Source organism: Aspergillus fumigatus, chromosome 2 (assembly GCF_000002655.1).
Source record: "Aspergillus fumigatus Af293 chromosome 2, whole genome shotgun sequence".
In the NCBI taxonomy this organism is placed as follows: Eukaryota; Fungi; Ascomycota; class Eurotiomycetes; order Eurotiales; family Aspergillaceae; genus Aspergillus; species Aspergillus fumigatus.
Genome location: NC_007195.1, coordinates 2,345,057 through 2,371,796, shown reverse-complemented (window position 1 = coordinate 2,371,796; position 26,740 = coordinate 2,345,057). Strand labels below are relative to the sequence as shown.

The window sequence follows — 26,740 nt, the reverse complement described above, 5'->3', positions numbered from 1 at the left end:
AAGAACTGTTATGATTGACTCAATATCATGTAAGAAGGTGAGTGCATCTGCTCGGTGGCCAAGAAGAATAAGATACGCCTGGCGGCCTCGTGATCTCGCAATGTTATACTTCCGCGTCTAGGATCGCTATTGCTGAATTTAAAACACGTTATTAGAGCCCTAATTCAACTTCATGGCAGTGGCAGATTCGATCAGTGAGGAGGAAAGATTTGTCTCGCCATATTGTTATCCAGAGAAGAAAGGCACTCCGGCCCAACTCCCCCAAAGACTATGTACACAAGTTGAACTGCGATAATATCGCAAGAACGATAGATCAACCCTTTTTCCAGAACGCTAGAAACAAACATACACGTTAGATGCTCTATAAGGCGACATGCGATCCGGTATCATCAGACATTAATCAAAAGATGAACAATCAACGAACCCAATTGCTCGCTGGATAAATAGCTATACATTGATGCTGGTACAAGGGAAGGAGAGATTGGCGGAAAATGATATGGAGTGGGAATGTGAGAGGCCAGACGAGATGATTTCCTAGTGCCGTTCAACGTCCACAATCACGGGTAGCGGCCTGCTTCCGGCGAAGGGTAACTACCAGATGCTTGAAGCTGGTAGAGCGTAAAATATGACTTCCGCCTGAACTTTGTTATACGGAGTCGGAATGAGCTTCGTCCGCCAACTGCCGTCTCTCGTTAACGCCCCGGGCCATCTTCTTTCCAAGTTCATACGTGGAAATCATGATAGCACAAGCAGGCGCCACCTTCAAGCAACGCGCAACCCAACCGCGGAAAAGGCCTGCCATGCCTTCTTCACGGAAGATGTGCATAAGAAATTTAGGCAGAGACAGCTGCTCAGGTCGAAGTGTTTCCGGCGCTACGCTGCCTCGCAAACTGCTTGGACCGCCATCACCCATGTGTCGGAACACCTGCTGGCGCGTTTTGCCAACGTCAAAAGGAGTGGTAACAAATGCCGCCAGAGAACCTGACAACGCGCCAGATAGAAAGCTTTCGAGAAAAGTCGGGGTATCTAAATCATGCTGAAGAGCAGAGGACGAAACATGACGCAGGAGATGATGGTTGTAGGCTTCCCTGCGTAGATCGAGAAGATAGCGTTTGCATTCCTCGTATCCCCACCAGTATAATCCAGAAAATGGAACATCGCGCCACATTGTGAGGGTCAATCCGCGCCAAAGAGCCCTATAGCCATGCACCTGGGTCATTTGATGCAGATCCTCCAACGTGGCCTTGAAATGCCCTGCACCCGTACCGGGAGTGGCCTGCAGACGCGTCCGAAACATCTCAATCGGGCTGATCGCTGATGCAGCGGCAATTCGCGCGACAGAGCCAGCAACTAAGGGAGCGTAGGCAGCGGGAAAGAACCGTTTGATGGGACTTTTTTCATCGGCGCGTAACCAATCGTATCCGGCAAAGTAGATGACATTGGCAGGAATGCTCATCATCAATGTGGGACTAAGACCACGCCAAAGTGCCAGAGTGCCTTCATTCCGGGCGATCTTGCGCAGGCCATCCAAAGTGGAGGTAAACGTCCTGCGCTGCGTTTCTTCGACTGCACAGTCCGCTAGGGCCGGCGCAGAGTTTCCTATGGTCCCTGTGCCTGGACCTACCATACACACTTGTGGATCTTGACCAAACCAGAACACTTCGCGGCAACAAGCAGTTACTCCCAGATTCGGTGGCAAGTGTTTTAGTGTCTGGGTTGTGTGAGAGGTGTAGGGGGATGCATTTTGAACGGAAGATTGTGATTGAAGTCGGACACGGACGACGTCAAGAGGAGTTGCTGAACACAATCAATCAGTATCTCAACTGCTCCATATTTAAGCAGCGGATGTAACTCACCTAGTAAAGCCGTCAGGATGCTACCGCCTGTGGCCGATACCATGCGCTGTGTGATTGAAATGTCACCATCCTTCCGCTCAGTGACTGGAGCAGGGCCTGTTACAGCCCCAGAAGTAGTCGCCATCGTTGTATCTTCACGGTTCCATGGCCATGACTCTGCCGGGTTGTGTCCTAATCCAGCGGTTCTCGTCTCTTGAAATAGATGTCGACAATTAGAAGCTGCGTCGGTCGCCTCGTCTGACATTCACTCAAAAGAAAGGTATATTTCGGCCTGAATAGAGACTGAGACAGCTTACCCGCCTAACTCTTGAAGTCCTCGAAGCAAAGGTAAATAACGAGCCGTCGGGAAACCTGGCGGTAGCGGGGAGGAAAATCCGCAATGCGTCACAGAAAAAAGAGGTCCTCGTCCCGGCGGCCGGCGGTGGCGCTTCATCCAAATGAAGTTTGGACCCGGAGATAAGCATTATTATTCTCGGGCCACCACAATCTTCCTGTACTGCTTACATTCTTGATCTTATCGATCAATCGCTCATCGCTTGTACTGGAAGAATGGCTTGAGATTACATTTGCTGTCTTGTTGCTGTCTTGCTTTACGACTACGTACTATTTCCACGGCTTCTTCCCCGATTCTGCTGCTATATTTCCCGATTCAAGGCCAAGCATCAAGCTATCGGCGAGCTACCGCTTATCAATCCAAGTGACTCAGCCGTTGTGCTCATTAAGACATCTGATATATGACCATAATGGAGGACAACGCCGAGCTTGAATCGTTTCGACGCCAGTGGCGGGAGGAAGTTGCACGCCGGACACATCATAACCGGCCTAGTACTACACAACGAAAATCATCTGTATCTTCTGCCGACCGGCCCAGCCGCTTCCCTCCTACCCGACATGCGGCCTCGGAATGTAACGAGGAGGAAGACGAAGGAGAAGGGCTAACAGCGTTCGACCAGGGTGAACTCGCACATGTTGTCGAACGATTGAGCTTAGGAAGGGTAGATGAGGATGCTCTCCTCTCCCAGATACCGCGAAGAGAGCCTAGATCCGCCTTGGAACACTTTGAAAGAGCGGTAGAGAAAGAGGCGCAGGGCAATTTGGGGGACAGCTTGCATCATTATCGCAAGGCGTACCGAGTAAGATTTCTGATATTCTTTAGAGTATAAAGAGTTACTGACTCGTTTATTTGTTCTCTAGTTAGATTCCGCGGTTGACAGGACATACCGTAATAAGCATTTTGCTGCTGCTTGGAAGAAATCCACACATGGCGGTCCAAAAACCTCAACAGCGAATGGCGCGCCGGCAAGTGGCCAAGATTCCCAAGATGAGCCAGTGGTACTACCTACTCCTGAGCTTATTGCCTCTTTCGCCCACCTGCCAATTCCTCGAGCTGAGCCTGAAATTGAAGGTACACCTCCGCCACCTTGTCCTATTGCGAACATTCCAACCGAGGTCCTACTGGTAATCCTTCGACATGTCGCGTTGATGGACCCTGCATCATTTTGTCGGATGGCGTTGGTCTGCAAGCGCCTGGCATATCATTTCGCCAATGAACAACACATCTGGAAACGACTTTGTCAGGGTTTCGAGTTTGGCTTTAAGTCGATGCATTACTCATTTGCTTGTGACATTCACGGCAATCCTGAGTATATTATGAGGCAACGCTATACGCCCTTTCCATTCTCAGTACCCGTGCAGATTCCTAAGCCATTATCCTCGTGGAGCCAGGTCTTCCAGATGTTCCCTCGAATTCGTTTCACTGGTGTGTACCTAAGCACCGTCAATTATACTCGCCCGGGTGCCGCATCTTCATACCACAATATATCGTGGGACAGTCCCATACATATCGTCACCTATTATCGATATTTACGGTTCTACTCGGATGGTTCAGTCATTTCTATACTGACAACAGCGGAGCCGTTGGATGTTGTTCCTTATATCAGTAAGGAGAATATGAAAGCTGCACGTGCAACTTCCTCGCATCGGCATCATCAACGTAATACATCTGATCCAGGTATCACTTTAGCTGGAGGCGCAGAACCGATACCCCCAGTCGCTTTGTCCGCTTTGAAGGAAGCTCGTCGAGGACGTTGGCATCTTGTCAAGCCACTTGCCGCTTCTGAGTCAGAAGACGACAACCGCATACCGTCGGTTTCCGACCGGCCGCCCTTCCCAGTCAGAACAGTGCACACTCCTGCCCTGGATCCCCGAGATGTCATCATTGAAACTGAAGGTGTCGGTTCAAAGTACACGTACACAATGCATCTGTCTCTCCGGTCGTCCTCTGGAGGGTCGAAGCCTGCCAACCCCACAGCCACACCAGCCAACACATCGAAAAATACGAAGCTTGTGTGGAAGGGATTCTGGAGTCACAACAAGCTGACCGACGACTGGGCTGAGTTTGGACTTCGCAATGATCGAGCATTTGTGTTCCGAAGGGTTCGCGGTTGGGGTATGTGAACATACTAGTCGACGCTATGATTGCTTGAAGATATAGAGTAGAGGTTCCATGTCTCGGCTTCTGGTATAGAGGATTTTGGGGCTTATTTGAGATCTGATCGATACAATAACGGAGTATATAGATAGATAAGACGAATCATCTTGAGCACACATCTAGAAAGACATCGGTTGGTGATTCGACTTTGTTTCATGAAAAATAAGTATAGAGAACTGAGTATGGAGTACCAAGTGGATCAAATGAACTGGTATACGCCAGGTAGCTGGCTTATCGATAAGGCTCTCCCGCAGAAAAATTTCGGGAACTCCACCGATCACCTCCATGCACGGGACTTGATAATCATTAGACTGCGATTGTTGTGCTTGTTCTCAATAGACAGGTACTCTGTTAACTATTAATATTTTCTTTGCCAGCAAAAGAGATCGCATACGAGGCTCATAATGCCCGAAAGGGTACGTATCGTTTTCGACGACTCGGACGACGCCCCCGTCCCTAAAAAAGTCCCTGAGGCCGAACAAATTCAAGGCTCCGAGCCAGTCAAACGAAAAGACCAGCCTACAGACCACCCGAAGAAGAAAAGCAAGAAGCGAAAGGTTGAGTGGCCTTCAGATACACGGTCGCAAGAATCCCCGTCGTCAAACGAAACGCAGTCCGAGCCAGTCTCGCGCGACACCAATGAGAAAGATGCGGTCAACGGCGTCGCAAATGGCACATACCACCACTCCAAGAACAAAAAGCATAAGATGAAGAACCAAGCGCCCCAAGGAGCAAAGCATAAATTTACCTCCCTGAGAGAAAAGGCCAAGGCGCTGTACGAAACCCGCAAGAACCTCCCCATCTTCCCTCACGGCGATGAGATCCGACAGAAACTCCGTGTAAACGACGTGATGCTGCTGGTCGGTGAAACGGGTAGCGGAAAGAGTACACAGATTCCTCAGTTCTTGGTCGATGAGCGATGGTGCCGTCCGACCAAAGCGACGGTTACTCAGGATAATGGGTCTAAAAAGGAATTGACGGTTGGAGGGTGTGTTGCCATTACACAGCCGAGACGAGTGGCTGCCATCTCGCTGGCGAGACGTGTAGCTGAGGAAATGGGGACGCCGCTGGGTTCTTCATCACCGGCGAGTAAAGTGGGTTACTCGGTGCGGTTTGATACGTCCACGTCGCCAAGTACGCGAATCAAGTTCCTGACGGAGGGAATGCTCCTTCAGGAGATGCTGCATGATCCCTCGTTGACGAAGTACAGTGCGATTGTGGTTGATGAAGTACACGAACGTGGTGTCAATGTTGATCTAGTACTGGGGTTCCTGAGAAACTTGGTTTCGGGTAAAAAGGAAGGGCGAGGTGGTGTGCCTCTGAAGGTCGTAGTCATGAGTGCCACAGCTGATATGGAGAGTCTAATTGATTTCTTCAAGGAGGGTCTACAGGGGCAAGGAGATACTAAGACAACAAAGGGGAACAATGATCAGCAGGATTCTCCTCAAGCGAATGGCGAGGACAAGGTTTCTGTTTGCCATATAAAAGGTCGTCAGTTTCCAGTCAAAACGATCTACTCCCCGGCGCCTGTTCATGATTTTGTGGATGCCGCTCTGAAGGTGATCTTTCAGATTCATTATAAAGAGCCCATGCCGGGAGATATCCTTGTTTTCCTGACAGGCCAAGAAACGGTCGAAGCTTTAGAACATCTGGTCAACGAGTACGCAGCTGGAATGGATCCTGCGTTGCCCAAGGTCCAAGTACTTCCCTTATTTGCGGCTCTTCCTCAGGTCGCTCAACAAAGGGTGTTTCTTCCCGCGCCTCCTCGCACGCGGAAGATCATCCTTGCAACCAACATTGCAGAAACCTCTGTGACTGTCTCCGGGGTACGATTCGTTGTGGACTGTGGCAAGGCAAAGATCAAACAATTCCGTACCCGCTTAGGGCTGGATTCTCTTTTGGTCAAGCCCATCTCCAAATCCGCCGCCATTCAGCGAAAAGGTCGTGCTGGTAGAGAAGCGCCGGGACAATGTTACAGGCTCTACACAGAAAAGGACTATCTAGCGCTTGATGAGACCAATACACCAGAGATTCTCAGATGCGATCTAAGCCAAGCCCTGCTCAACATGAAAGCCCGCGGTGTTGACGACGTCATGGGCTTCCCGTTTTTGACACGACCCCCACGCGAGTCGTTGGAGAAAGCGCTTCTTCAACTGCTAAGCATCGATGCTCTCGAGGAATCCGGGAAAATCAGCTCGATTGGGCTGCACATCGCTAAGCTGCCTCTTACGCCAACCCTCGGGCGTGTCCTCTTAGCAGCAGCAGAACATGGAGAAGGATGTCTTTTGGACGTCATTGACATCATCTCTTGTCTCAGTGTAGAAAACATCTTCCTCAACACCACATCGGAGGAAAAGAAGGAGGAGGCAGAAAAAGCGCGCCGAGACTTGTATCGGAGAGAAGGCGATCACCTCACCATGCTTGCCACTGTGCAAGCGTATGCAGCGGAAAATACGGACCGAAAGGCCTGGGCCGAACGGCACATGGTGTCTCATCGAGCCATGCAGTCAGTGATGGTATGTTGTCATTATTCGTCTCCGTCTAACGCTCTTTGACTAATTACTCTGACTATTACAGGATGTCCGCAAGCAACTCACCGCTCAATGCCGACAAGCAAAGCTTCTTCCCAGCGCCAGCGACTCTCGCAACGGCTCTACCAACTCGGCCACTCGCGAGCCCTCACCGGTGCTCATTCTCCAGAGTTTCCTCCGGGGATTTTCCACCAACACGGCCCGCCTCGTCCCGGATGGCAGCTATCGGACCGTTGTCGGGAATCAGACGGTGGCCATCCACCCGTCCAGCGTCTTATTCGGCAAGAAAGTGGAGGCTATCATGTATAATGAGTTTGTGTTTACGAATCGCAGTTATGCACGAGGAGTGAGCGCGGTGCAGATGGATTGGGTCGGGGACGCGTTGACGGGAGCATTATGATCATGTTGTCTGATGGATCTTTGGCCCTAAGACATGTATATACCTGATGGTAGAATATACCCCCACCTGCATTACAGACCACAAAATGTGCCCCGTATCTGTTCGGTAATAAACTCAGGTGTACAAAATTGTTTCCTCTCGCATTGCAGCACCGACAACTTTCGACCTTCCGAGAGCATCGGCACATCGCTAATACACTCTTGCCACAGACTTGCAGCGATGAAATAGCTAGTGACGAGTCCAATACGAATTGATGACATGTCAGTGAGATCGGCCAATGGATGAGATGACCGCCATTTAGCCTGTTTGACAATCAGGACTTTCGTATTCGATGCTCCTTGCTCCTTGCTCGAAAAGACAGCTGTATGGTATGGTGCTCATATGTCGTGATTCAGAAATCAGGCAGTACGGCTTGGAATTGGACTGTACTAACATCCTCTAACAGCGACTTCATTGGCGGTGGTAGTGCTGTTATCTCCAGGACAATTACATTATCGACTACCTATCTTTCGTACTCTGTTGAAGATTAGTGTAATATGTAATATTTGGCAATAGTTACTGGAGTCAAGTTGTCAGCTGAGCTGATCATGGATGGATATGGTTGGGCTTCAGCATAATGAGTCTCATTGTTACATATATTTTCCCCTGAAGCTGGTAATTGTGGTAAGTTGAAAAGAAAGTCTTACTGTAAATAGTTCACATTGAAGAAAGCAAACAATTAGGTCCACTATATGGTTTGTCTATACCTTAAACCAGGTACAGAGTAAACTCTGGCTATCTGCATGTCTTGTGACTTGAGTGAAACTTACCTGTTGTTATTGTCATAACGGTGGTGTTTGACCCCCCATCCTTGCATCATTTCCGCAGTTCTCCCCAACAGTCAGTCCAGTCGCGTTGTCACTACTCTGTAGGATGATTCTTGCTTTTCTATTGTCTAACATTATCAGATTCTAAACCGCTCATCCATTTTTTTGTATCAGTATATTATTTCTTTCCTCTGGTTATCTATTTGACATCTTTATTCTCGCATCAAATCCACACCACCAACAGGCTTGGATCCCCCGCAGCATTGAAATCCCACCAGTGACGGCTGATCTGCTCACCTCCGTGGATCATTCACCTATCATCATTCCACCATCAACTACGAGTTAGGCTGAAAACCTGACACTCTATCTGTCTATCTATCGATTTGTTTCTCTTTTTCTTGTTTCATCCCCTTTACTTCCTTGGGTCTCTTTGTCCATATAAACCTCCGTTCCACTGTTTTCCTCTCTCACAACTACCCACTCTCAGATACCGACCATCACATAGGTCCCGGCCTACCTTATCAACGCACTGTGAGCGGGGAGCATCCACTCTATCTTATCTACTGTGTAGATCGGAGATTACGACGTATTTATCACTCATGGCCTTTCGCCTACCCCCTCAAGTTACTCGCCGTCGCAATTCCTACTCAACCCAATATGTCCCTGAGCCTGATATTCCTTCTCCCGTCTCTCCACTCTTCGAGAACGAGAACGAATCCACGCAATGGGTGCTCTTCTCCCCACCCCAACCATCCACCGCCCGCACTCACACGACCTCCACTGAACGCACTCCGCGAAGAACTGGAGCATCCCGCTTGAGCGATTTCGGCTCCTTTGACACAGCGACCCGTTCTATATTTGGGTCCGAGGGTGATAACACGGAGGGCGATGCTGAAGAGCCCCTGGATGAGGATGGAACGGAATTAGACAGCCTCGACGATGGTCTGCACGCTTTCCGGGCTCCGTCTGTCACGCAGGAGTCTACATCACGGCTGAATCAGTCCACACCAGCGGTCCTTCCAACTCATGATGGGCTGGGGAGTTTCCATGCATCCAGTCAGCCCGTGCAGGAGCAGTTGTGGCAGTATGAGCAGTTCAATCCCCGCCGGCGGGGTGACGTGCGTCCGAGACGTCGCTCGAGTGTGCAGCGTCAGCTGGACACGGTAGAGGATCGAGAGCAGGTTGATATGGAGTATGATCGCTGGCGACGTATCGAGAAATGGAGAATGGACCAGAGCCGGGCGCTCTTGCAAGAGATCGAAAGGGAGACACGACGGCGCCGACGCAATAGCCGGGTCAGTGTGCAGACCGACCAGGTGACTTCTCGACCCATTGTTCCAGGCACGTCTGATGGTGCCTTGGAGACACCGAAGGAAGATTCGTTGCAACCGCACCAGGAGTCTGAGGAGGACGAGTCCTTCTGGCGACGCATCACCCGAAAGGTGATTCGGGACTTGATTGGCATCGACGACTCTCTGCTTTCTGTCATTTTGGGCGAGTCGCTGCCAGATATGGGGTCGGAAGACAATAAATCAGCAGGAACCGACAACAGTCTCGACCTGAGCAAGACACTTGGGGAGCTGGACTCCATGCCGGATGAGCAAGGTCTTTGGCAGAGCAAATTACTTCACCGGATCGCACGCGAATTGGGCATCTTGGTCCACCATCTTTGCGAACACCCCGGCGCCTTTACGACATATCTCAACGTCACGAATGAGATACCAAACGAGTATGCAGGCATACCACTTGGCCGTCTAGCAGAGGAGAATGAAGCTGCATCACAGGGTGCATCCGCCGAACCTGCCCTCCACACCGCGATGAGCAGTCAGGATTCAATGATGTCACCACAATTTTCGCCTACGATGCGCGATCCCACCAGCAGAGAACATGCCGCACACTGGGGCATCGAGGACGAAGAGGACGCAAGCCGCGAGCCACTCCCCGAATCCACACGACTCCAGCAAGAAAAGGATTACTGGGAGCGCGAGCTGGACGTGATGATGCTTTTCCGCTACCTTCGCAACCGCTTCGGCCGGCGAGGTAGCAACGCGGACAGCACCCATGCATGCTCACGTCGTCACCCACAGGATGCGTCCCGACGCGCGGCAATCATCCGCCAGCACCACCCCCTCGTCGCACGGGCTCATTCACGCTCTCAAGCCCAGCTCCGACGTCAGTCTGGGCCCACAGGCATTACATCCCCGCTGCTCCGTCAACACCTCCACCGACCCAGTTCAAGCTGCGCGAGCCAGACAAAACTCTCTGCTCTCTCCAGTCGGCGAACGCTCACCAGTTCCAGCCGGAATTACTGGGACATTGGCGGAAGCATCGACAGCGCGAGCGCCATCGCACCCCCTGTCGCGGCTGGCATGGGGGTTTGGGCCGATGTCTGATCTGTTTCCAGTCATCCTCCCCCGCGGATGCGTCCATCGATCATATGAATCATAGTTTTTGAGGCATTCTAATTCAAGCGCTGTTGCAATTTTGCCACAGCATATATACATATTCATCCACTCCTGTCCATGCATCTCTTTGGATCATCGTGTTTCGTTCGACCACCTGTCTTGGGTATGGTGTTTGGGTCTGTGTTCAATTTCGCATCTTTACTTGGCTCCGTGGCGCAGACAGAGGTGAGGGTGTATCTTGTCCTAGGGGTACAGCTACAAGACGGTGTATGGTAGAATAGGGTGGCGGGGAGACGACGGCGATTGGGTTGCGTCTGTTTATATTGACAATATGTTGTCATGTTAATTTTCTCGGCTTTATGTTACTTGGAATAATGGCATCTTGTACAACTTTCTAAATGTTCTTATATCGGAGCGGACTTAACGATGGGTGGATATCTCCTGAGGGGCCTGATTAAATAGGCCAATCAATTACTCGTTGCCTACAGTAGGTAGATATAGGTGTAATAAAACATTCAGCATGCAACATGTCGTAATGTCGTGGTCCATTCCGCTACCGCTACCGCTACAGTCGGATTGAGCAGATCGGGGATGAAACAAGCCGAGGAATATCCATGATTAATCAACTCCGCCGTATGTGAGAGCACCACTAAATGACATCAAATCCTTTCCAGGATGGGGGGTAACATGAAAACGGGGAACTGAAAATTGGGTTGTCTTTTTTCATCTTTTCTCTAACGCTACTGGGAAATCATCTAAGCCTGAGACAGGTTCTCGTAGGCGCTAGGGAAGCGCTTCATGTTCTCCTCGATCAGACCGTGGCCACGCAGGAACTGAACGTAGGCACCATCCTGCTTGAGCTTGCCCTCGTTGCGGAGCTGGATGTAGTCCTCGCGACGGACGGGGGTGAAGCCCCAGTTCTTGGAGACGATGATCTTTTGGCGGCCGGGGAACTTGTACATGGCACGGCGCAGAGCCTCGATGGCGGCGGCGCGGTTGGAGTCACGGGTGCGGACGGACAGGATGATCTGGCCGATGTTCACACGGGCAACGGTACCCTGGGGCTTACCGAAGGCACCACGCATACCAGTCTGGAGACGATCGGCTCCGGCGCAGGACAACATCTTGTTGATACGGATGACGTGGAAGGGGTGCACACGCACACGCAGGTGGAAACCTTCCTTACCGGTGATCTTGACGAGGTACCTATTTGATCAATGGTTAGTGGACTGAAGTGGTGGTGTGGTGATGCTGCTGCTGCTGCGGCTGCGGGTGCGGAGCGGATGGCGGATCAACGTACTTGTTGGCACAGATACGAGCGGCTTCGAGGGCCTCGGAGGACAGCTGCTCGTACTCGTTGGAGACCATGTGCACGCACAGAGGGAAGTCATCGACGCTGGCCTTCTTACGTCCCAGATCAAAGATACGGATCTTGGGGTCGGGAACACCACGGTTGAACCGGGACTTAGGGTAGGGCTATATCCAACGCATCCTGTCAGTAATCGTCCTCCTCATAGCACATATCAAAACAATAAATCCATCCAAGCCCCAGTAAAACCGCGACGGCATATATTTCCATCTCTTCGATCTTTCGCCTGTCATAACAGGTGTTGGCGTTGTCGCTCTCCCCACAAGCGAGCTTCCCGATCCAAAATCCACAGAACACGAAAAACTCCCACATGAAATCAGATCCTTTATCAAGCGATCGCACGCACCTTGTTCTTGCAGTAGCGGTAGCATCTCGCGGGACGACGGGCCATTGTGACTGCTGGAAATGGGCTGACTGCACTTCCTGCGAACGGTGAGGTTGTCGAAAAGGGTGGTGTCGGGGAGTTCAAAAGGGAAGGGGGAATTCTTCGCCTGCGGGCAAGTCTCGACGTTGATTTCCAAGCAACTCCCGCTAACGAGTGGCAAAGCCCTAAACCCTACACTCTCCGCCAATCACATCCAGTCCTCGCCATGTCGCATTTGTCAGATCGGAGGCTTTCTAACATCGTAATGTTGCTAGCTATTAATCCGAATGGCTATGAAGACAGCATGAAAGCCTTTCTGATATTACAAACTCAGCTGCTTACTCTATGAGTCAAGCTCCTCTATTATTGCATATTCTGACTCCTGAAAAAGTAGAACTGAAAACAAGGTATTGCATCATACTTCCGTTGCTACTACACTACGCCGAGTACAGTCGCTCCAGATAGGTGCGGACCTTCTTTCATTCATTCTGTCATTATCTAAGTGGTGCTTCGTAATATCTCAAAACACCGGATTTATAGACATAACAAGAACCTAATGTTCGAGGCAATACACCTACTGGCTGCTGAGGATGTCGGAGTCACCAGCATCCAGGATGGCCATGGTGCTGCAGCGGAAGAGCTTACCGCAAGCGGTACCGAGCTCAATCTGTAATACATAGATATGTCAGCCATTGTCATTTACCCTCCAAAGCCCAGATATACGGCTTCTTCTCAGGGCTGCTCCCGCGTCGCCTTCCCTCCATCGGAGAAGAACCAGCGTCGGGGCATAGCAGTAAAAACCAATGCAGAAACACTTGTGACTTACGTTGTTGCCAGAGAAGTGGTGGACGGGAGTCTTGGCCAGCATGGCGTAGTACTCGAGCTCACTCTTGCGGAGAGGAGGAGCGTTGGCAGCAATGAGGACCAGCTTGGCCTTGCCGGAACGCAGAGTCTTGATGGTGGACTTGTAGCCAAGGGTGACTGTAGGGGTGAAAACAATCAGTGATTTGGTCTCCATGGTCAATTTGACTGAAATGTCACACACCCTTTCCAGACTTCATCACCAGAGCCAGACGGCTGGAGATGGTATCACCGGACTTCTTGCTCTTGGGGGCCATCGTTACGCTGTTTGTTCGAGTCGAACGAAACTTTTTGATTTGACTGAGGGGTGGTTGGAAAAGTGCGCTCCGGCCGAAGTTTTCGAGGTTGGGATGCGATCAAGAAGCGCTTCCCAGATTGATTTTCATGATAATTTTCTTGTGGGTTTGCCCTAGTGCCGGCCGGAGCAGAGATATTCCGCTCCGCCAGAAGCTGCTGAGTAACCCCGCTGTTTTCGTACGGAGTACAAGGGGCTGAAATCCAATTACGGGTATCTTTCCGTTATCGCATCCAACCATTTGAGGTGCATCCTATGGGCATGCCTCTAGAGAGGTAAGTAGTCCGTTTATTCTACTATTACAGGCGCGTTCAGTTGCGACTCTTCACGCGTGAGCTCTTACCGAGTTTCTAGCATCTGAGATTTGAAACCAAATTCGAAACCAACATTCAGAGGCAAAGATTCAGATACGTATCCGAGTTGGAGTGGCAGGGAAACACCACTTTGGATGCACTAATTTAGGCTGACAGATGGCCACCTAGATTTTGCACGCACGCAGTAAGGAACTGCCTATAAAGTGAAAGTACGGAGTACGAAGGATGCTGTGCTATCTTTATCCTCTGTCCAAAGTAAGCTTTCCAATGTCGTAAAATTCGTGTTGGCTCCTAGGTTAGGGGCCAGGTTTGACCCGTATTCTGTCTTTGTCCCCGTATTCCAGTATGGAGTAGTCGGAACACAGAGTACTCTGAGATTAAGGTAGGTAGTCGGATAGTTAAAACATGCGTTGGTCTCATGTTGGTTAGTTCTACTCCGTACTTAGCCATTAGGCGTTGGCTGCCGTTGGTAGGGGAACCCAACACGCAGCTGCAACGGATAGGACGATCGCTTGTATTATTGCTGTTTCCATACACTGTCGTCCCTCTACTTTTCCGTCTTCAACCCCCAGATTTCTCCATTCTGATTTTCTACTGTGTTGATCCCTAACGTGGTACTTCTGACTTCGGTTCTCCTTCAATTTTATCCTCCTTGATTCTTGTTTGTGCCGAGTCTCTAGGTGGGTGGCTAGACGTCGCCAGCCATTCGAAAGCTCTCCCTCTTACCTAGGTGTCCACCGTGTTTTGACCGCTACTATATATGCTGATTCCTTTAAATTGATCGCTAATTTCCGGCCGTTTCATCGTCGCTTCTCCTGGACTGGAACTCGTTGTTCTTTCAACTGGCCTTATTCAGACATTATTTCCTACGTCTGTCGTACGTCACTTTCAAACTCGACTGTTCGCATTATCCGTGAATATGTCCGTTAACCCCCGCAAGCCTGGGACTCCAGGCAGTGGGAGCAAAACCACCACCACGGACAATAACACAGTCAACGGAACACCGTCGCGAGTTCATACTCGATCCCCCAGTGCTTCTACGAACGGTCTATCCAGATCTCCTTCCCTCCGTGGCTCAGCTCCGGTCTCTGCGCGCGCTGCTGCCCGGAAGCCTGGTCGGTCCAACCTCAGTATGTCCAATGTACCGAAGGTGGCGGCCGATTCGTCGGAGGAAGAGGCCCGGGCCCAGAATGCGGCTCTGATTGAAGAGTTGAAGGAGCAGTTGCAGAAAGCTGAGAGCGCATCGGAGCAGTATCGCAAGCAGCTTGGAGTCTTGCAGATGCGCCTTGACGAAGCCATCAGCGAGCAGGGCAAGCTGGAGGACCAGGCTCATGAGAAGGACAGCAAGATTGAAGCTCTCAACAGTGAAATCAGAGACCACATTCGCCAAATCCGAGACCTAGAACAGGCACACGAATCGGAGCGGAATGCCATGCTCCAGGAGAAGGAGCAGTACTTGAGCCGGGAGGAAGAAATGCAGGCGACTATCCAGCGCTTGAAAGATACGCTGGCTCAGAAAGAGATACGAATGAATGCTGATAACGAGAAGAATGTTTCCCGCTCTTGTGAGTAATTCATCTCATCTTTTTGTCCCACCGGCCCCCAATAGTTGTCACTGACGCAGTCATTACAGCCAGTTTCCTGAATCGGTCCTCACCAGATGTGGAAGGGCAATTTGCGCCTTCATCCCAGATCGAGCGGAGCCCATCGCGGAACAATTCGAAGCTGCTTTTGCAGAAGGACAAACTGATCGAGTCTCTTCGTCTCGAATTGGCTGAATCCCAAATCAAGCTCGTGGAGATGGAAAACAAGGGCGGTGGCCGGCAACGCGAATTGGAGAAGGAGCTTTTGGAAGCCCGGATGGCTAACGCTCGTCTGATGGAGGACAACGAGAGTTACCAGCTACTCTTGAGCGAACGGACATTGAATGGGGACTTCACCAAAGGTGATTTCATGCGTGAAGCCCACCCCGATTATGATGAGGGGCAGGAACCCAGCAATGGATTGGGCTCTCTGGCTGACGAGCTCGAGTCAGTGGATGCCAAAGCGGAAACCGACAATACCCGTAAACTCGAAACGGAGATCAAGGCGCTCAAGGACCAGAACAAGGCCCTGACCCTGTACATTGAGCGCATTATCAGTCGTCTCCTGCAACATGACGGCTTCGAAACCATCTTGGACAAAAACGAAAACGAGCCTTCAACTACTGCAAAGCAGGTTTCTTCAGTAACTGAAAAGGACCTGCCCCCGACACCTCCAGAGAAGGATGACTCATCTTCCCAGACTTTTCTGCAAAGAGCCAAGTCAGTCGTCGCTGGCCAACCCAACCGTTCTCAACATAGATCTCGCCCGTCTACTTTCATGCCACCCCCAACAAGTGTCCCGACAGCTCACGAAAACCCCGAGACAGCGCCCAGCATCCCTATCAATCGAGCACAGCGTGGCCATCGCCGCACTCGATCAGACCAGGCTGATGTTGCAGCCGCAGCTGTTGTCGGCCAGATGTATCCTGGACGCAACTCTGGGCCTATCAGCCCGACTCTCATGGGTCCTGGTTCTCGTCAGAGTGTCTTTTCAGGGCCAGGCTATATGTCAAGCATGAGTACTCGTGCGCCGTCTCTCTCCAGCCAGCCAGAGCGGGGTCGAATGAGTAGCTCGAACAGCGTTACCAGTGACCCGCATGATACGGCTTCCACTGGGGCGACCTCCAATTCACCACGCTCCAGCACTGGCATGACAAACTACACTGGAGCAGTTATGACTCAGAATAAACTGCGCCCACTACGACTGGTCAGTGAGACAAAGGCGGCTGAGGACGAGGAGGCAGCTCGGAAAAAAGCGAACCGGGGAAGCTGGATCTCGTGGTTCAACCGTCCGAACACCGGTGACGCAGCACAACAGCAAACATGAGCGGGACTTGGGACTTGCATTCCTGACTGGCCGCTCTCTCTTATGACTTTTGCACTGACTCTTTTTATTTACTTTGATTGTTTCATATCTCCGCTTCTGTGTAATATTGTTGTTCTCTTCTGCATCCCATCTGTCACCCTGTTGAGGTATACCCTATTTTTATGATGCCTACCATGACATTGAAGTCGACTGAAGATTGATTTGTTGAGATGCTCTTTCCAACGATACTAGGAGGGCAATTTGTTCTTGATTCTGGCTGTGATAGCTACCCTCAAGATTCTTCTTGTCTTGGATGATTCACTTGCAATCGTTGACGGCCATTACTTATCGAAATGCATCCATGAGACTCTCTGTCTTTTATGATCCACTGTCCTTCGTGAACATATGACTGATATACTAGTTTTAACAAAGAATGTTTGATAATATTTGGATTTTCAACTCATTAGTGATCTGTGGATTCAGAGGCTTGTTCCCGCAGCTACAGGTCCAGTTCAGTACCTTTAATACACCATGATATACAATAGATCCAGATTTTCCTTTCTAGATGCATTTTCTCTGAAAAATCTCTCTTTATCCTTTCGACTGTTTGCTGGTCGACTTACAACCCTCGACATTTACTCCGTACATTGACATAGTCCGGAATAATGTTGCAGCGGAATCCGAATTGCGGACAGCTTGACAGTACTCCGTACTCTGGAAATAGCAATTCATGTTGGACTTCGGACCAGGCGATTGATTGATAAATTGAACGGAGCTTTTTCCCGAAAAGCATCGCCCATCATGGTCGGTTCTCTCTCTCTCTTCTCCGTCAATGCCGTCCTGCTCATGTCGGCTGATGATGGATCTCGCATCTTCGCCAAATACTACTCCCCGCCTCATCCCCCAGCTGGTGCTGCCCCCAATGCAACAGATTACCCAGGCGCCAATCCCTACCCAACGCTGAAGGATCAAAAGGCGTTCGAGCAGGGTCTTCTTGAGAAGACCAACAAGCAGACCAGTGATGTGATCCTGTATGACAACCGGGTGGTCGTCTTCAAGATGGAGAGCGACGTTATGATCTATGTGGTCGGAGGCGCCGATGAGAACGAGGTTTTGCTGTACAATGTTGTCCTATCGTTGCGAGATGCCCTGGGAATTTTGTTCAAGTACGATTTCGGCTGTTTTGGCAGCTACATGCTCAACTGAATTGTTAGAACTAACGTTTGGTCTTTCAGGGGTGCCACCGATAAACGCACAATCGTCGAGAACTACGACCTGGTCGCGCTGGCTATTGACGAAATTATTGATGATGGCATCATTCTCGAGACGGATCCTGTCATGGTAGCTTCGCGTGTCAGCCGTGCCCCAGCACCGGATGCACCTAACCTGAAGAGCATCGATCTGTCGGAGCAAGGTCTACTCAATGCTTGGGAACTGGGAAAGAGGCGTTTGGCGGAGGGATTACGGCAGATGTAATTGCATCGTTTTGTCTGGTTGTTATCATATAATGGGCGTGCACCTGTTTCTTTCTTGATTCTTTGCTTTCTGGCTGGTCCTGGCGTGGTTTTGTGCGCGCACTTGTTGCATTATGACTTGTTCCTACTCTCTTCTATTCTCGCCTCGGGATAGCGACTTACCCAGATCTGAGGTTTCGATAGAGATACTCCATTTTGTTACATGGCGGGGAAAGTGGCCTGGACACCAGTTCTCTCGATTTTTGACGATTAGAAGGGTACACATAGGCGATTGTCAGCGGCCTCACACCGTCAGTACCAAGTACCTTTAGTCTTTAGATTCAGAAAAAACTCATCAGTATGTCAAAGGAGGATTTGAATTGAAGTCTCCAGTTTATGGCAGACGAAAATCGGTCATACTGGCCAAGCTGCGAAAGCGATCGGTTTACGGTGCCCCGCATACGTCACGTCTTCCCACACATTTTAACAGAAAGTTTCAAAGTTAAAAACATCTTCTCCAGCTATCAACTCTACCAGGAGTCCCTGGTCAATTGCCTAGGAAAATGAAGCAACGATTCTCATCCCTAGACGTCAAGGTACGTCCCTCGCAGCTCAAACCGCCATGCTGAATGCGCAGAATCTCACACGACGACAGGTCATTTGCCAGGAACTCGCCTCGGAGCTGGTCAACCTTCGAGTTTCGAACATATACGACCTTTCCTCGGTATGTCAGGTCGATCAGAACAAATACTGTAGATGATCGATCTATACTGATCTCCTCGCTAGAGAATATTCTTATTCAAGCTCGCCAAACCCGACAACCGCAAGCAACTCGTCGTTGACTCAGGTTTCCGCTGCCATGTCACCCAATACTCGCGCGCAACAGCAACCGCCCCCTCTCCTTTCGTGACCCGCATGCGCAAGTTCCTCAAATCGCGGAGACTCACATCTATCGAGCAGATTGGCACTGACCGCGTCATCGACTTCTCCTTCAGCGATGGCATGTACCACATGTTCCTCGAGTTCTTCGCCGGCGGCAACATCATCATCACTGATCGCGAGTACAACATTCTCACGCTCTTCCGTCAGGTTCCTGCTGGAGTGGGCGAGGAGGAGATGAGAGTTGGACTCAAGTACACGGTCACAAACAAGCAGAATTACCATGGTGTGCCTGAGATCACGTTTGAACGGATTAAGGAGACGCTGGAGAAAGCGAAAGAGGCTTCCGCGCAGGAAGGAACAGCGCCAAAGAAGTCGAAGAAGAAAAACGTCGATGTCCTGCGGAAGGCTTTGTCGCAAGGATTCCCGGAGTATCCTCCTCTGTTACTCGATCATGCGTTCGCGGTCAAGGAGGTCGATCCGGCAACGCCGCTAGAGAATGTTCTGGGGGATGATACTCTCATGGAGCAGGTCAATGGTGTGTTAAAGGAGGCTCAGAGTGTGACGATCAAACTCTCGGCGAAGGAAGATCATCCAGGTTATATCGTCGCGAAAGAAGATAAACGTCCATCTGCGGAGTCTACTGCTGATGCTGGGGATCCGTCAGAGAAGGCAGGACTTTTCTACGAAGACTTCCATCCCTTTAGGCCTCGCCAGTTTGAAGGGAATCCGGAGGTTAAAATCCTCGAATTCAGCACTTTTAACGCGACGGTGGACGAGTACTTCTCCTCGCTGGAGACTCAGAAGCTGGAAGCGCGACTCACAGAACGCGAGGAGGCGGCGAAGAGAAAACTTGATGCTGTCAGGCAGGAGCATGAGAAGCGGCTCGGTGCCCTAAAAGAGGCACAGGAAATACATGTCCGTAAAGCGGCTGCGATCGAGGACAACGTCTACCGGGTGCAGGAGGCAATGGATGCTGTTAATGGGCTGATTGCTCAAGGCATGGATTGGGTAGAGATCGCCCGTCTGATCGAGATGGAGCAGGGCCGAGGCAATCCTGTTGCCCGGATCATCAAATTGCCATTAAAACTCTACGAGAACACCATCACTTTGGTCCTTGGGGAAGCCAGCAGGGAGCAGGATGCAGCCGATGATCTCTTCTGGGATGAATCTGAGGAGGAGTCTGAAAGCGAAGAGCAGGAAGCAGCTCGGAAAGCCTCTGAAATGCTGACTATCGACATTGATCTCGGGCTTTCCCCGTGGGCGAATGCTACTCAATACTACGAACAGAAGAAAATTGCCGCGGTGAAAGAACAGAAGACGGCACAGTCGTCGACCAAGGCGCTCAAGAGCCATGAGAAGAAAGTGACCGAGGATCTTAAACGGAGCCTCAAGCAAGAGAAACAGGTCCTTCGTCCAGCCAGGAAACCTTTCTGGTTCGAGAAGTTCCTGTTCTTTATCTCGTCCGAGGGCTACTTGGTTCTGGGGTATGTGGTACTTCTGTCTCTGCCGTGCTATTTGTGATCTAACTTTGGTAGTGGCCGTGACGCTATGCAGAGCGAGTTACTATACCGTCGCCATCTCAAGAAAGGCGATATTTTTGTGCATGCAGATTTGGAAGGCGCTCGACCGATGATCGTGAAAAACAGACCAGGGACACCGGATGCACCTATACCACCGAGCACACTTTCACAAGCAGGGAACCTCTGCGTTGCGACATCGAGTGCTTGGGAATCCAAAGCAGTCATGGCAGCATGGTGGGTCAATGCAAACCAGGTGACTAAAACCACCACAGGCGGTCTTCTACCGACGGGAGAATTCGAGATCAAGGGTGAAAAGAACTTTCTCGCCCCGTCGCAGTTAGTCCTTGGGTTTGCAGTCATGTTCCAAATCAGCAAGAACAGTTTGAAGAATCACAAAATTCACATATTCGAGGATGCGACTCCAACAGAGCCATCGGCGAGGGAAGGCGGAACTGCGAAGGAGATTGTAGACAATGAGCAATCTGTGGCGCAAGAATTGGGGCCAGCAGAGACAGATAAGTGTGCTGCGAACCGTTCAATTGAGCAAGACAGCAAGTCTAGCTCGGAGTCAGAAGATGAAGAAGTGAACCCGGACTCCATTCCGCCGAGGAACCCGTTACAGCGGGGTGTATCTGAACCCTTTACAGAGCAAGAGGGTACATCAACGGAGCCCAAGGGAGTTGAAGAGGATGACGGATCTGAAGACCAGGGCGAGGCGGCACAAACCACTCAGAAAGAGAGGGCAGCGCACGACCGAACAACTGCAGCAGAGGAAGCGGAGTCTCCGGCAGAGAAAGCGGCAACATCTCAAGACACAAATGGACCAAGCCAGTTCAGCAAAGAAGGATCACTCGAGCCCACCGCTGACTCGAAAGAAGCCAACCGGACTTCTAAACAAACAGCGAATGGTGTACCCGCAGCCGTGAAATCGGCAAGTGCGAAGAAAGCAGCGCCAGCGCCAGCAAAGGGAAAGAAGGGCAAAGGCAAAAGAGGGGCGGATAAATATGCCCACCAGGATGAAGAGGAGCGTGAGCTTGCCCTTCGCCTGGTAGGCGCTAAGAGTGCGAAAGCTGAGAAGGCCGCTGCCGCCGCCGCGGCGAAAGCGCAGCGCGAACGAGAAGCTGAGGCGGCAAAAAAGCGGCGGAAAGCGCAACATGAGCGCGCTGCAGAAGCAGAGCGGAGACGGCAAGCGCTTTTTGATGAGGGTGCAGCTGATGATTACAATGAAGAGACTGCGGCAGCAGAGGCGGCAGACCTTTCTTGGATTCCCGCTCTGATTGGTACGCCTCGCCCAGAAGATGAAATCCTTGCCGCCATTCCGATCTGTGCTCCATGGGCAGCGCTTGTTCGTTACAAGTACCGTGTCAAGTTACAGCCGGGCACGGTAAAGAAAGGCAAGGCCGTCAAAGAGATCCTTGGCCGGTGGGTGGCAGAAACCACCACCGGAAAGGTGAAAAAGGAGCAGGCTGAAGAAGCCGGTATCAGCATAGCTGACGCAGAGAAGCTAAGGGCACGCGAAGGAGAGCTCTTTAAGGCATGGAGGGATACGGAGATCATTAACACTGTGCCTGTTCCAAAAGTCCGCATTATGACTGGAGGAGGGGCTACTGGAAGTGACGCAAAGGGCAAAGGGAAAGGGGGTAGCAGTGGGAACAAGGGAGGCAAAGGTGGAAAGAAAAAATAGATCTTGAGATATTCGAATGTCTGTTAAGAACTAATATCAGTTTTGACCGGCTGTCCTGAATACTCAAGTATATACTACTGGTGGCTATAGTATGCGCATGTCGAAGCAGTCGCTTAGTCATGCGGATCGACGTCATTCCTGGAGAAATTTTGAAGCATGTTTGAGATCGTCAGGCGACGACGTCAGTTCTATACCAAAAGCATTACAAAGGTGCAAATCTTGGCTTCATTAATTCCTTGAAGGGATTGGCACGAGGACAAGCCAATCGACAATATACTCATCGCATAAATAAACGGAGCGCGGTACTTGCGCCTTATGCCCCCACTAGACCCTCAAATTTCTCCTCTTCATTGTCACCCCGCGGTTGACTAGAATCCTTCGATCTTTTGATAAATTTGGTGCTCGAACATTGTTGACGCCTCGGGCAGATTTCTGATCTTCTCACTGTCTGCTGGTGATCAGAGACCCCAGTCATCACAACCAGACGGCCCAAGTTGGTGTCCATCACGTCTCGCCTTGTCGCAGGCGGCTGTCGGCGCAGCTTGGCCCATTTCTTCAGCACGACTACCGCAATCATGACGCCACGAGAGACTCGAATTTTGTCGGTCCGACGACTAAACAAAGAAGACCCCGGGACCCGATCACTCGCAGAATGGTGGGCAAGCGAACGCAGCCAGAAGACGCCTGAATCCTCGGCGATCGAAGAGGCTGCCCATCTTCTCCGAACGAGCGATATACCTGTTGCATTTCCTACAGAGACGGTCTATGGCTTGGGAGCTGATGCAACACGGAGTGCTGCAGTGCAGGGGATTTACAAGGCTAAACAGCGGCCGTCAGACAACCCATTGATTGTCCATATCGATTCCATAGAGATGCTAGAACGACTTCTCAACCCGGCGTCGTCGAGTCCCACGCGCACAACGAGAACCGCGAAAAATACCATCCCTGCCATCTACCAGCCATTGATTGAGCGCTTCTGGCCCGGTCCGCTCACAATCCTCCTTCATAACCCGTCTGGGTCGCTCCTCGCTGACGAAGTCACCGCGAATTTGACCACGTTTGGTGTGCGTATGCCTGCGTCACCGCTGGCGCGCCTATTAATCCATGTTGCGGACCGGCCGCTCGCGGCTCCTTCGGCTAATGCGTCTACGAAGCCCTCTCCTACTGCGGCTGAACACGTTTATCATGACCTTGAGGGGCGGATCAATCTGATACTCGATGGTGGCCCCTGTGGGGTAGGAGTGGAGAGTACGGTTGTCGACGGGCTGAGCAAACCTCCGGCCATACTGAGGCCAGGCGGAGTCGGGATTGAGGAACTAAGGACAGTTCCTGGATGGGAGAATGTCCAAATCGCGTATCATGATGGCAATCTCGACGTCAAGGAGGTCCCTCGGGCTCCTGGCATGAAATACCGGCACTACTCGCCCAAGGCGCGTGTAGTATTATTCTGCGCCGGGTCTAGCGAGGAGGAGATCGCGAAGTATGTGTACAAGGACTTGGAAGATACTGCGATTCGGGCACATATGATTGGTGTCGTACGAACTCGGCAATGGAAGCGAGGCTTGGGTCTAGTATCAGAGGAGGACATCCAGAAGACGTTGAAACCTATCCCATCCCTGGTGGATGACCTGGTGTGCTTCTCTGTGCCTGTGAAGGGCAGGATTAACAATCGCGAGATCGCCAGGGCGGCCTTTGACTGCCACTTGGGAGACAACATCGAGTCTATCGCGCGGGGACTTTTCTCGGCTTTGCGAGCCATGGATGAAATGGAGGTGGATGTCATCTACGTGGAGGGTGTTTCGGATTCTCAGGGAGACCTCGCGGCTGCCGTGATGAACCGGCTCAGGAAGGCTGCTGGGACTGTGCTAAAACTATAATGATCGGAAATAGACTGTGGTACCTGGTTCTGGTTCTTACTCTGTCCAAGATGTGGGTCTGGAGTTTGACTGGTGACTTATAATGGACTTACGAATTTACATGATTCAGCATAGCTAAGGAGCACTGATGAAAATACAGAGGTACTTGTAGACGTTAATCGACCTTATCTTCTAGCAGATGAGTTGTAGCTTATTGCCTTGTAGATCCATGGAAACATCAAAGGCCTTCTCCGACGATTCCTCCGTTGTCGGCAACCTCCGAGACTCGTGATAGTGAACAAGCTCTTGAGATTCCCAGCGAAAACAATGTCCAGCTCCACCTGTCTGGTTGCACGTTGCTTGATAGAACTTTAATACTCGCAGAGTAATCTCTTATCAGTCACGCCTCTTGCAGATCGAAGGATAATAGTGGTCCCCAATGAGTCAATACGGCCACTTCACTTGCTCGGAAAGCCCGACAGCTGCCTATCAATCATTTAACCAGATTTGACCCACGACCCGTTGGTACTGGGTTTTTCATAAATTGGTTTAGAGGGATACCATCTCAGGTCCTGTCTCCTTTTGGAGCTGTCCGAGTTCCCCTCCTTGACGCATTGTTCTCGCTTTTCTTACTTCAGATAATCGGCATTGAACAATGTGTCAATCACCACTGCACGATTTCCTGCATGGCCTGCCCAAGTGCGAGCATCATGTCCACCTGGAAGGCTGCGTCACACCTGAATTGATCTTCCAACTGGCAGAGAAAAACAATATACAACTACCAAACCCAGCAACCCACCCAGCCTACGCCTCAGTCGAAGCGCTCAGAGCCCGCTACGCTGAGTTTACATCGCTAAACGACTTCCTCGACTTCTACTTCCATGGCATGTCCGTGCTGCACCACCAGTCCGATTTCGAGGAACTCGCCTGGGCGTATTTCCAGAAAGCACACGCGGACGGCGTGCACCACGCCGAGGTCTTCTTCGACCCGCAGGTCCACCAGGCCCGCGGCATTGACTACGAGACCGTCGTCTCCGGCTTCACGGCTGGGTGCAAGCGAGCAGAAAGGGAACTAGGTCTGTCCACCCGGTTGATTCTGTGCTTTGTGCGTCATTTGCCAGTCGATTCCGCCACCAAGCTGTATGAGTTGGCGCTTGCCAGCAACCATTTCGAGAGTAGGGTTGTGCATGGTCTCGGCTGGTCATCGTCCGAGGTTGGGCCGCCGAAGGACATGTTCCGCGAGATTTACGCTTCCGCGTCGGGTAAGGGTATCCGCTTAACGGCGCATGCGGGCGAGGAGGGCGATCCGACGTATATCAGTACCGCGTTGGAGCTTGGGGCCCGGCGTATCGACCATGGGATTCGGCTGGTCGAGGATCCGGAGCTGATGGAGAGGGTGGCTCGGGAAGGAATTATGCTGACCGTCTGTCCGTTGTCGAACGTGCGACTTCGGTGCGTTCAGTCGGTGGAACAAGTGCCCATTCGGAAGTTCCTGGACGCCGGGGTCAAGTTCTCGATCAATAGCGATGATCCGGCTTACTTTGGAGGCTATATTCTCGATAACTACTGCGCTGTTCAGGAGGCGTTTCAGCTTTCCATCCTGGAGTGGAGGGTCATTGCTGAGAATAGTGTCAATGAGAGTTGGATTGATGAAGCGAGGAAAGCTGAGCTACTCAAGCGCATTGATGACCATGTACAGAAACATACTGTCGTTGCTTGATACTTTACGAGAAGATGACTTACGGCTGGTCGCTGTTGAGATGCTTGAGTTGCAGATGTATACTGTGTATATATGGGGAGGCGAACATAAAGATATGTTTTGGCCCCTTTTTTTCAACTGATACAGTAAAAATGGAGGTACTCATGTTAAACTCGAGCCAAGCTTAAGAAAATTAAAGTAATATGTCTATTCAGTGAAACGTTTATTCGATATTGTTTAACCACGCCCTCAGTTGTCACCTGATGTCATCAATTCCTTAAGTAGCAAACAACAATACCGCTAAGTATAGTGGCCGACAATATCATCAGCAGCAGCCATCTAACTACGACTCTCGCTACACAACTTCTCACTGCAGTAGCAGATGAGCTTGAAAGCAGTCAGTTTGGCTAGACAAGCAGCCAGCAAGACGCTCTTTCAGTCAGTCCGCTCCGTTCAACCTCTACTGCTCGTCTCAACATCCCCGCTTTCTACAGCTTGTCATCCCACCACTCTTCCCACCACCCAAACAGCAGCCAGACCCCCATTCCGTCCTTATAAGAGAACAATGTCTACGACAGTCCCCGACCGCTACAAGCTCATTTTCTTCGTGCCACACTCGCACCTCGAACAGTGCAAAGAGGCCATCTTCGCTACCGGGGCCGGTACCTTCCCCGGAGGCAAGTACAGCAAGTGCGCGTTCCAGACGCCCGGGCAAGGACAGTTTCTGCCTTCTGGGGATGCGAATCCTGCCATTGGAACGGTTGGACAGTTGGAAACTGTCGAGGAAATGAAGGTGGAGATTATGTGTCTGGGACGGTCGATAATGCTGCAGGCGGTTGAGGCGTTGAAGAAGGCGCATCCGTATGAAGAGGTGGCATATGAGGTTTATAAGATGGAGAATGTTTGATTTCTCGTTGGGATTATGCTTCTGGAGCCTGTGGTGGTTGCTGGTTATGATTCATGATAGCGTTTGTACCTGTTTATAGTTGATTATGTGCGGAGAATTTATCAATGGCAAGCAGTTAGTGCTGAAGGTCATTTACGGGCGTTACTTAAGATTTTGA

General features: G+C 51.0%; 12 protein-coding genes across 12 annotated transcripts; 9 read left to right on the top strand and 3 right to left on the bottom strand.

The window, feature by feature from the left end:
- Positions 1 to 186: 186 nt before the first annotated feature.
- On the bottom strand, positions 187 to 2,324 carry AFUA_2G09250 (putative mitochondrial carrier protein). Its single transcript, XM_750166.2, has 2 exons — positions 1,857 to 2,324; positions 187 to 1,797 (listed from the first exon to the last, which is right to left on the bottom strand). The coding sequence occupies exons 1-2, from the start codon at positions 2,098 to 2,100 to the stop codon at positions 647 to 649; spliced, it is 1,395 nt and encodes a 464-aa protein (XP_755259.1). The 5' UTR covers positions 2,101 to 2,324; the 3' UTR covers positions 187 to 646.
- A 43-nt stretch (positions 2,325 to 2,367) lies between these two features.
- On the top strand, positions 2,368 to 4,503 carry AFUA_2G09240 (putative F-box protein (Pof7)). The gene is made up of 2 exons (XM_750165.2): positions 2,368 to 2,989; positions 3,051 to 4,503. Exons 1-2 carry the CDS (start codon positions 2,591 to 2,593, stop codon positions 4,311 to 4,313), a joined length of 1,662 nt encoding a protein of 553 aa, XP_755258.2. The 5' UTR covers positions 2,368 to 2,590; the 3' UTR covers positions 4,314 to 4,503.
- A 114-nt stretch (positions 4,504 to 4,617) lies between these two features.
- Positions 4,618 to 7,364, top strand: AFUA_2G09230 (putative ATP-dependent RNA helicase (Hrh1)). The gene is made up of 2 exons (XM_750164.2): positions 4,618 to 6,863; positions 6,925 to 7,364. Exons 1-2 carry the CDS (start codon positions 4,752 to 4,754, stop codon positions 7,276 to 7,278), a joined length of 2,466 nt encoding a protein of 821 aa, XP_755257.1. The 5' UTR covers positions 4,618 to 4,751; the 3' UTR covers positions 7,279 to 7,364.
- A 5-nt stretch (positions 7,365 to 7,369) lies between these two features.
- Positions 7,370 to 10,477, top strand: AFUA_2G09220 (uncharacterized protein; the record flags this gene model as incomplete). Its single annotated transcript, XM_750163.2, has 2 exons — positions 7,370 to 7,646; positions 7,724 to 10,477. The coding sequence occupies exon 2, from the start codon at positions 8,684 to 8,686 to the stop codon at positions 10,475 to 10,477; it is 1,794 nt and encodes a 597-aa protein (XP_755256.1). The 5' UTR covers positions 7,370 to 7,646; positions 7,724 to 8,683.
- A 767-nt stretch (positions 10,478 to 11,244) lies between these two features.
- On the bottom strand, positions 11,245 to 12,367 carry AFUA_2G09210 (60S ribosomal protein uL16; the record flags this gene model as incomplete). The annotated part of the gene is made up of 3 exons (XM_750162.2): positions 12,205 to 12,367; positions 11,790 to 11,965; positions 11,245 to 11,695 (listed from the first exon to the last, which is right to left on the bottom strand). Exons 1-3 carry the CDS (start codon positions 12,247 to 12,249, stop codon positions 11,245 to 11,247), a joined length of 672 nt encoding a protein of 223 aa, XP_755255.1. The 5' UTR covers positions 12,250 to 12,367.
- A 317-nt stretch (positions 12,368 to 12,684) lies between these two features.
- On the bottom strand, positions 12,685 to 13,487 carry AFUA_2G09200 (60S ribosomal protein eL30). The gene is made up of 3 exons (XM_750161.2): positions 13,268 to 13,487; positions 13,049 to 13,203; positions 12,685 to 12,889 (listed from the first exon to the last, which is right to left on the bottom strand). Exons 1-3 carry the CDS (start codon positions 13,338 to 13,340, stop codon positions 12,797 to 12,799), a joined length of 321 nt encoding a protein of 106 aa, XP_755254.1. The 5' UTR covers positions 13,341 to 13,487; the 3' UTR covers positions 12,685 to 12,796.
- Positions 13,488 to 13,623: 136 nt separating this feature from the next.
- On the top strand, positions 13,624 to 17,040 carry AFUA_2G09190 (uncharacterized protein). Its single transcript, XM_077804130.1, has 2 exons — positions 13,624 to 15,257; positions 15,326 to 17,040. Exons 1-2 carry the CDS (start codon positions 14,612 to 14,614, stop codon positions 16,600 to 16,602), a joined length of 1,923 nt encoding a protein of 640 aa, XP_077660293.1. The 5' UTR covers positions 13,624 to 14,611; the 3' UTR covers positions 16,603 to 17,040.
- Positions 17,041 to 17,213: 173 nt separating this feature from the next.
- On the top strand, positions 17,214 to 18,496 carry AFUA_2G09180 (coatomer subunit zeta). Its single transcript, XM_750159.2, has 2 exons — positions 17,214 to 17,747; positions 17,817 to 18,496. The coding sequence occupies exons 1-2, from the start codon at positions 17,383 to 17,385 to the stop codon at positions 18,055 to 18,057; spliced, it is 606 nt and encodes a 201-aa protein (XP_755252.1). The 5' UTR covers positions 17,214 to 17,382; the 3' UTR covers positions 18,058 to 18,496.
- A 102-nt stretch (positions 18,497 to 18,598) lies between these two features.
- Positions 18,599 to 22,121, top strand: AFUA_2G09170 (putative DUF814 domain protein; the record flags this gene model as incomplete). The annotated part of the gene is made up of 4 exons (XM_750158.1): positions 18,599 to 18,631; positions 18,691 to 18,759; positions 18,822 to 20,401; positions 20,453 to 22,121. The coding sequence occupies 4 exons, from the start codon at positions 18,599 to 18,601 to the stop codon at positions 22,119 to 22,121; spliced, it is 3,351 nt and encodes a 1,116-aa protein (XP_755251.1).
- A 575-nt stretch (positions 22,122 to 22,696) lies between these two features.
- On the top strand, positions 22,697 to 23,998 carry AFUA_2G09160 (L-threonylcarbamoyladenylate synthase; the record flags this gene model as incomplete). The annotated part of the gene is made up of 1 exon (XM_750157.1): positions 22,697 to 23,998. One exon carries the CDS (start codon positions 22,697 to 22,699, stop codon positions 23,996 to 23,998), a length of 1,302 nt encoding a protein of 433 aa, XP_755250.1.
- A 259-nt stretch (positions 23,999 to 24,257) lies between these two features.
- Positions 24,258 to 25,881, top strand: aah1 (adenosine deaminase). Its single transcript, XM_750156.2, has one exon. It carries the CDS (start codon positions 24,633 to 24,635, stop codon positions 25,695 to 25,697), a length of 1,065 nt encoding a protein of 354 aa, XP_755249.1. The 5' UTR covers positions 24,258 to 24,632; the 3' UTR covers positions 25,698 to 25,881.
- A 38-nt stretch (positions 25,882 to 25,919) lies between these two features.
- On the top strand, positions 25,920 to 26,707 carry AFUA_2G09140 (uncharacterized protein). The gene has a single exon (XM_750155.2). The coding sequence runs from the start codon at positions 26,059 to 26,061 to the stop codon at positions 26,581 to 26,583; it is 525 nt and encodes a 174-aa protein (XP_755248.1). The 5' UTR covers positions 25,920 to 26,058; the 3' UTR covers positions 26,584 to 26,707.
- Positions 26,708 to 26,740: the final 33 nt, after the last annotated feature.

Coding starts and splice junctions, on each gene's coding strand:
- AFUA_2G09190 (XM_077804130.1), top strand. CDS start 14,612: ATGTCCGTTAACCCCCGCAAGCCTGGGACTCCAGGCAGTGGGAGCAAA. Junction 15,258..15,325: donor GAAGAATGTTTCCCGCTCTT/GTGAGTAATTCA, acceptor CAGTCATTACAG/CCAGTTTCCTGAATCGGTCC.
- AFUA_2G09140 (XM_750155.2), top strand. CDS start 26,059: ATGAGCTTGAAAGCAGTCAGTTTGGCTAGACAAGCAGCCAGCAAGACG.
- AFUA_2G09180 (XM_750159.2), top strand. CDS start 17,383: ATGGTCGGTTCTCTCTCTCTCTTCTCCGTCAATGCCGTCCTGCTCATG. Junction 17,748..17,816: donor GCCCTGGGAATTTTGTTCAA/GTACGATTTCGG, acceptor TTGGTCTTTCAG/GGGTGCCACCGATAAACGCA.
- aah1 (XM_750156.2), top strand. CDS start 24,633: ATGTGTCAATCACCACTGCACGATTTCCTGCATGGCCTGCCCAAGTGC.
- AFUA_2G09230 (XM_750164.2), top strand. CDS start 4,752: ATGCCCGAAAGGGTACGTATCGTTTTCGACGACTCGGACGACGCCCCC. Junction 6,864..6,924: donor GAGCCATGCAGTCAGTGATG/GTATGTTGTCAT, acceptor TGACTATTACAG/GATGTCCGCAAGCAACTCAC.
- AFUA_2G09200 (XM_750161.2), bottom strand. CDS start 13,340: ATGGCCCCCAAGAGCAAGAAGTCCGGTGATACCATCTCCAGCCGTCTG. Junction 13,204..13,267: donor GGTGATGAAGTCTGGAAAGG/GTGTGTGACATT, acceptor TCACCCCTACAG/TCACCCTTGGCTACAAGTCC. Junction 12,890..13,048: donor ACCACTTCTCTGGCAACAAC/GTAAGTCACAAG, acceptor TATGTATTACAG/ATTGAGCTCGGTACCGCTTG.
- AFUA_2G09250 (XM_750166.2), bottom strand. CDS start 2,100: ATGTCAGACGAGGCGACCGACGCAGCTTCTAATTGTCGACATCTATTT. Junction 1,798..1,856: donor CATCCTGACGGCTTTACTAG/GTGAGTTACATC, acceptor GATTGTGTTCAG/CAACTCCTCTTGACGTCGTC.
- AFUA_2G09240 (XM_750165.2), top strand. CDS start 2,591: ATGACCATAATGGAGGACAACGCCGAGCTTGAATCGTTTCGACGCCAG. Junction 2,990..3,050: donor ATTATCGCAAGGCGTACCGA/GTAAGATTTCTG, acceptor TTTGTTCTCTAG/TTAGATTCCGCGGTTGACAG.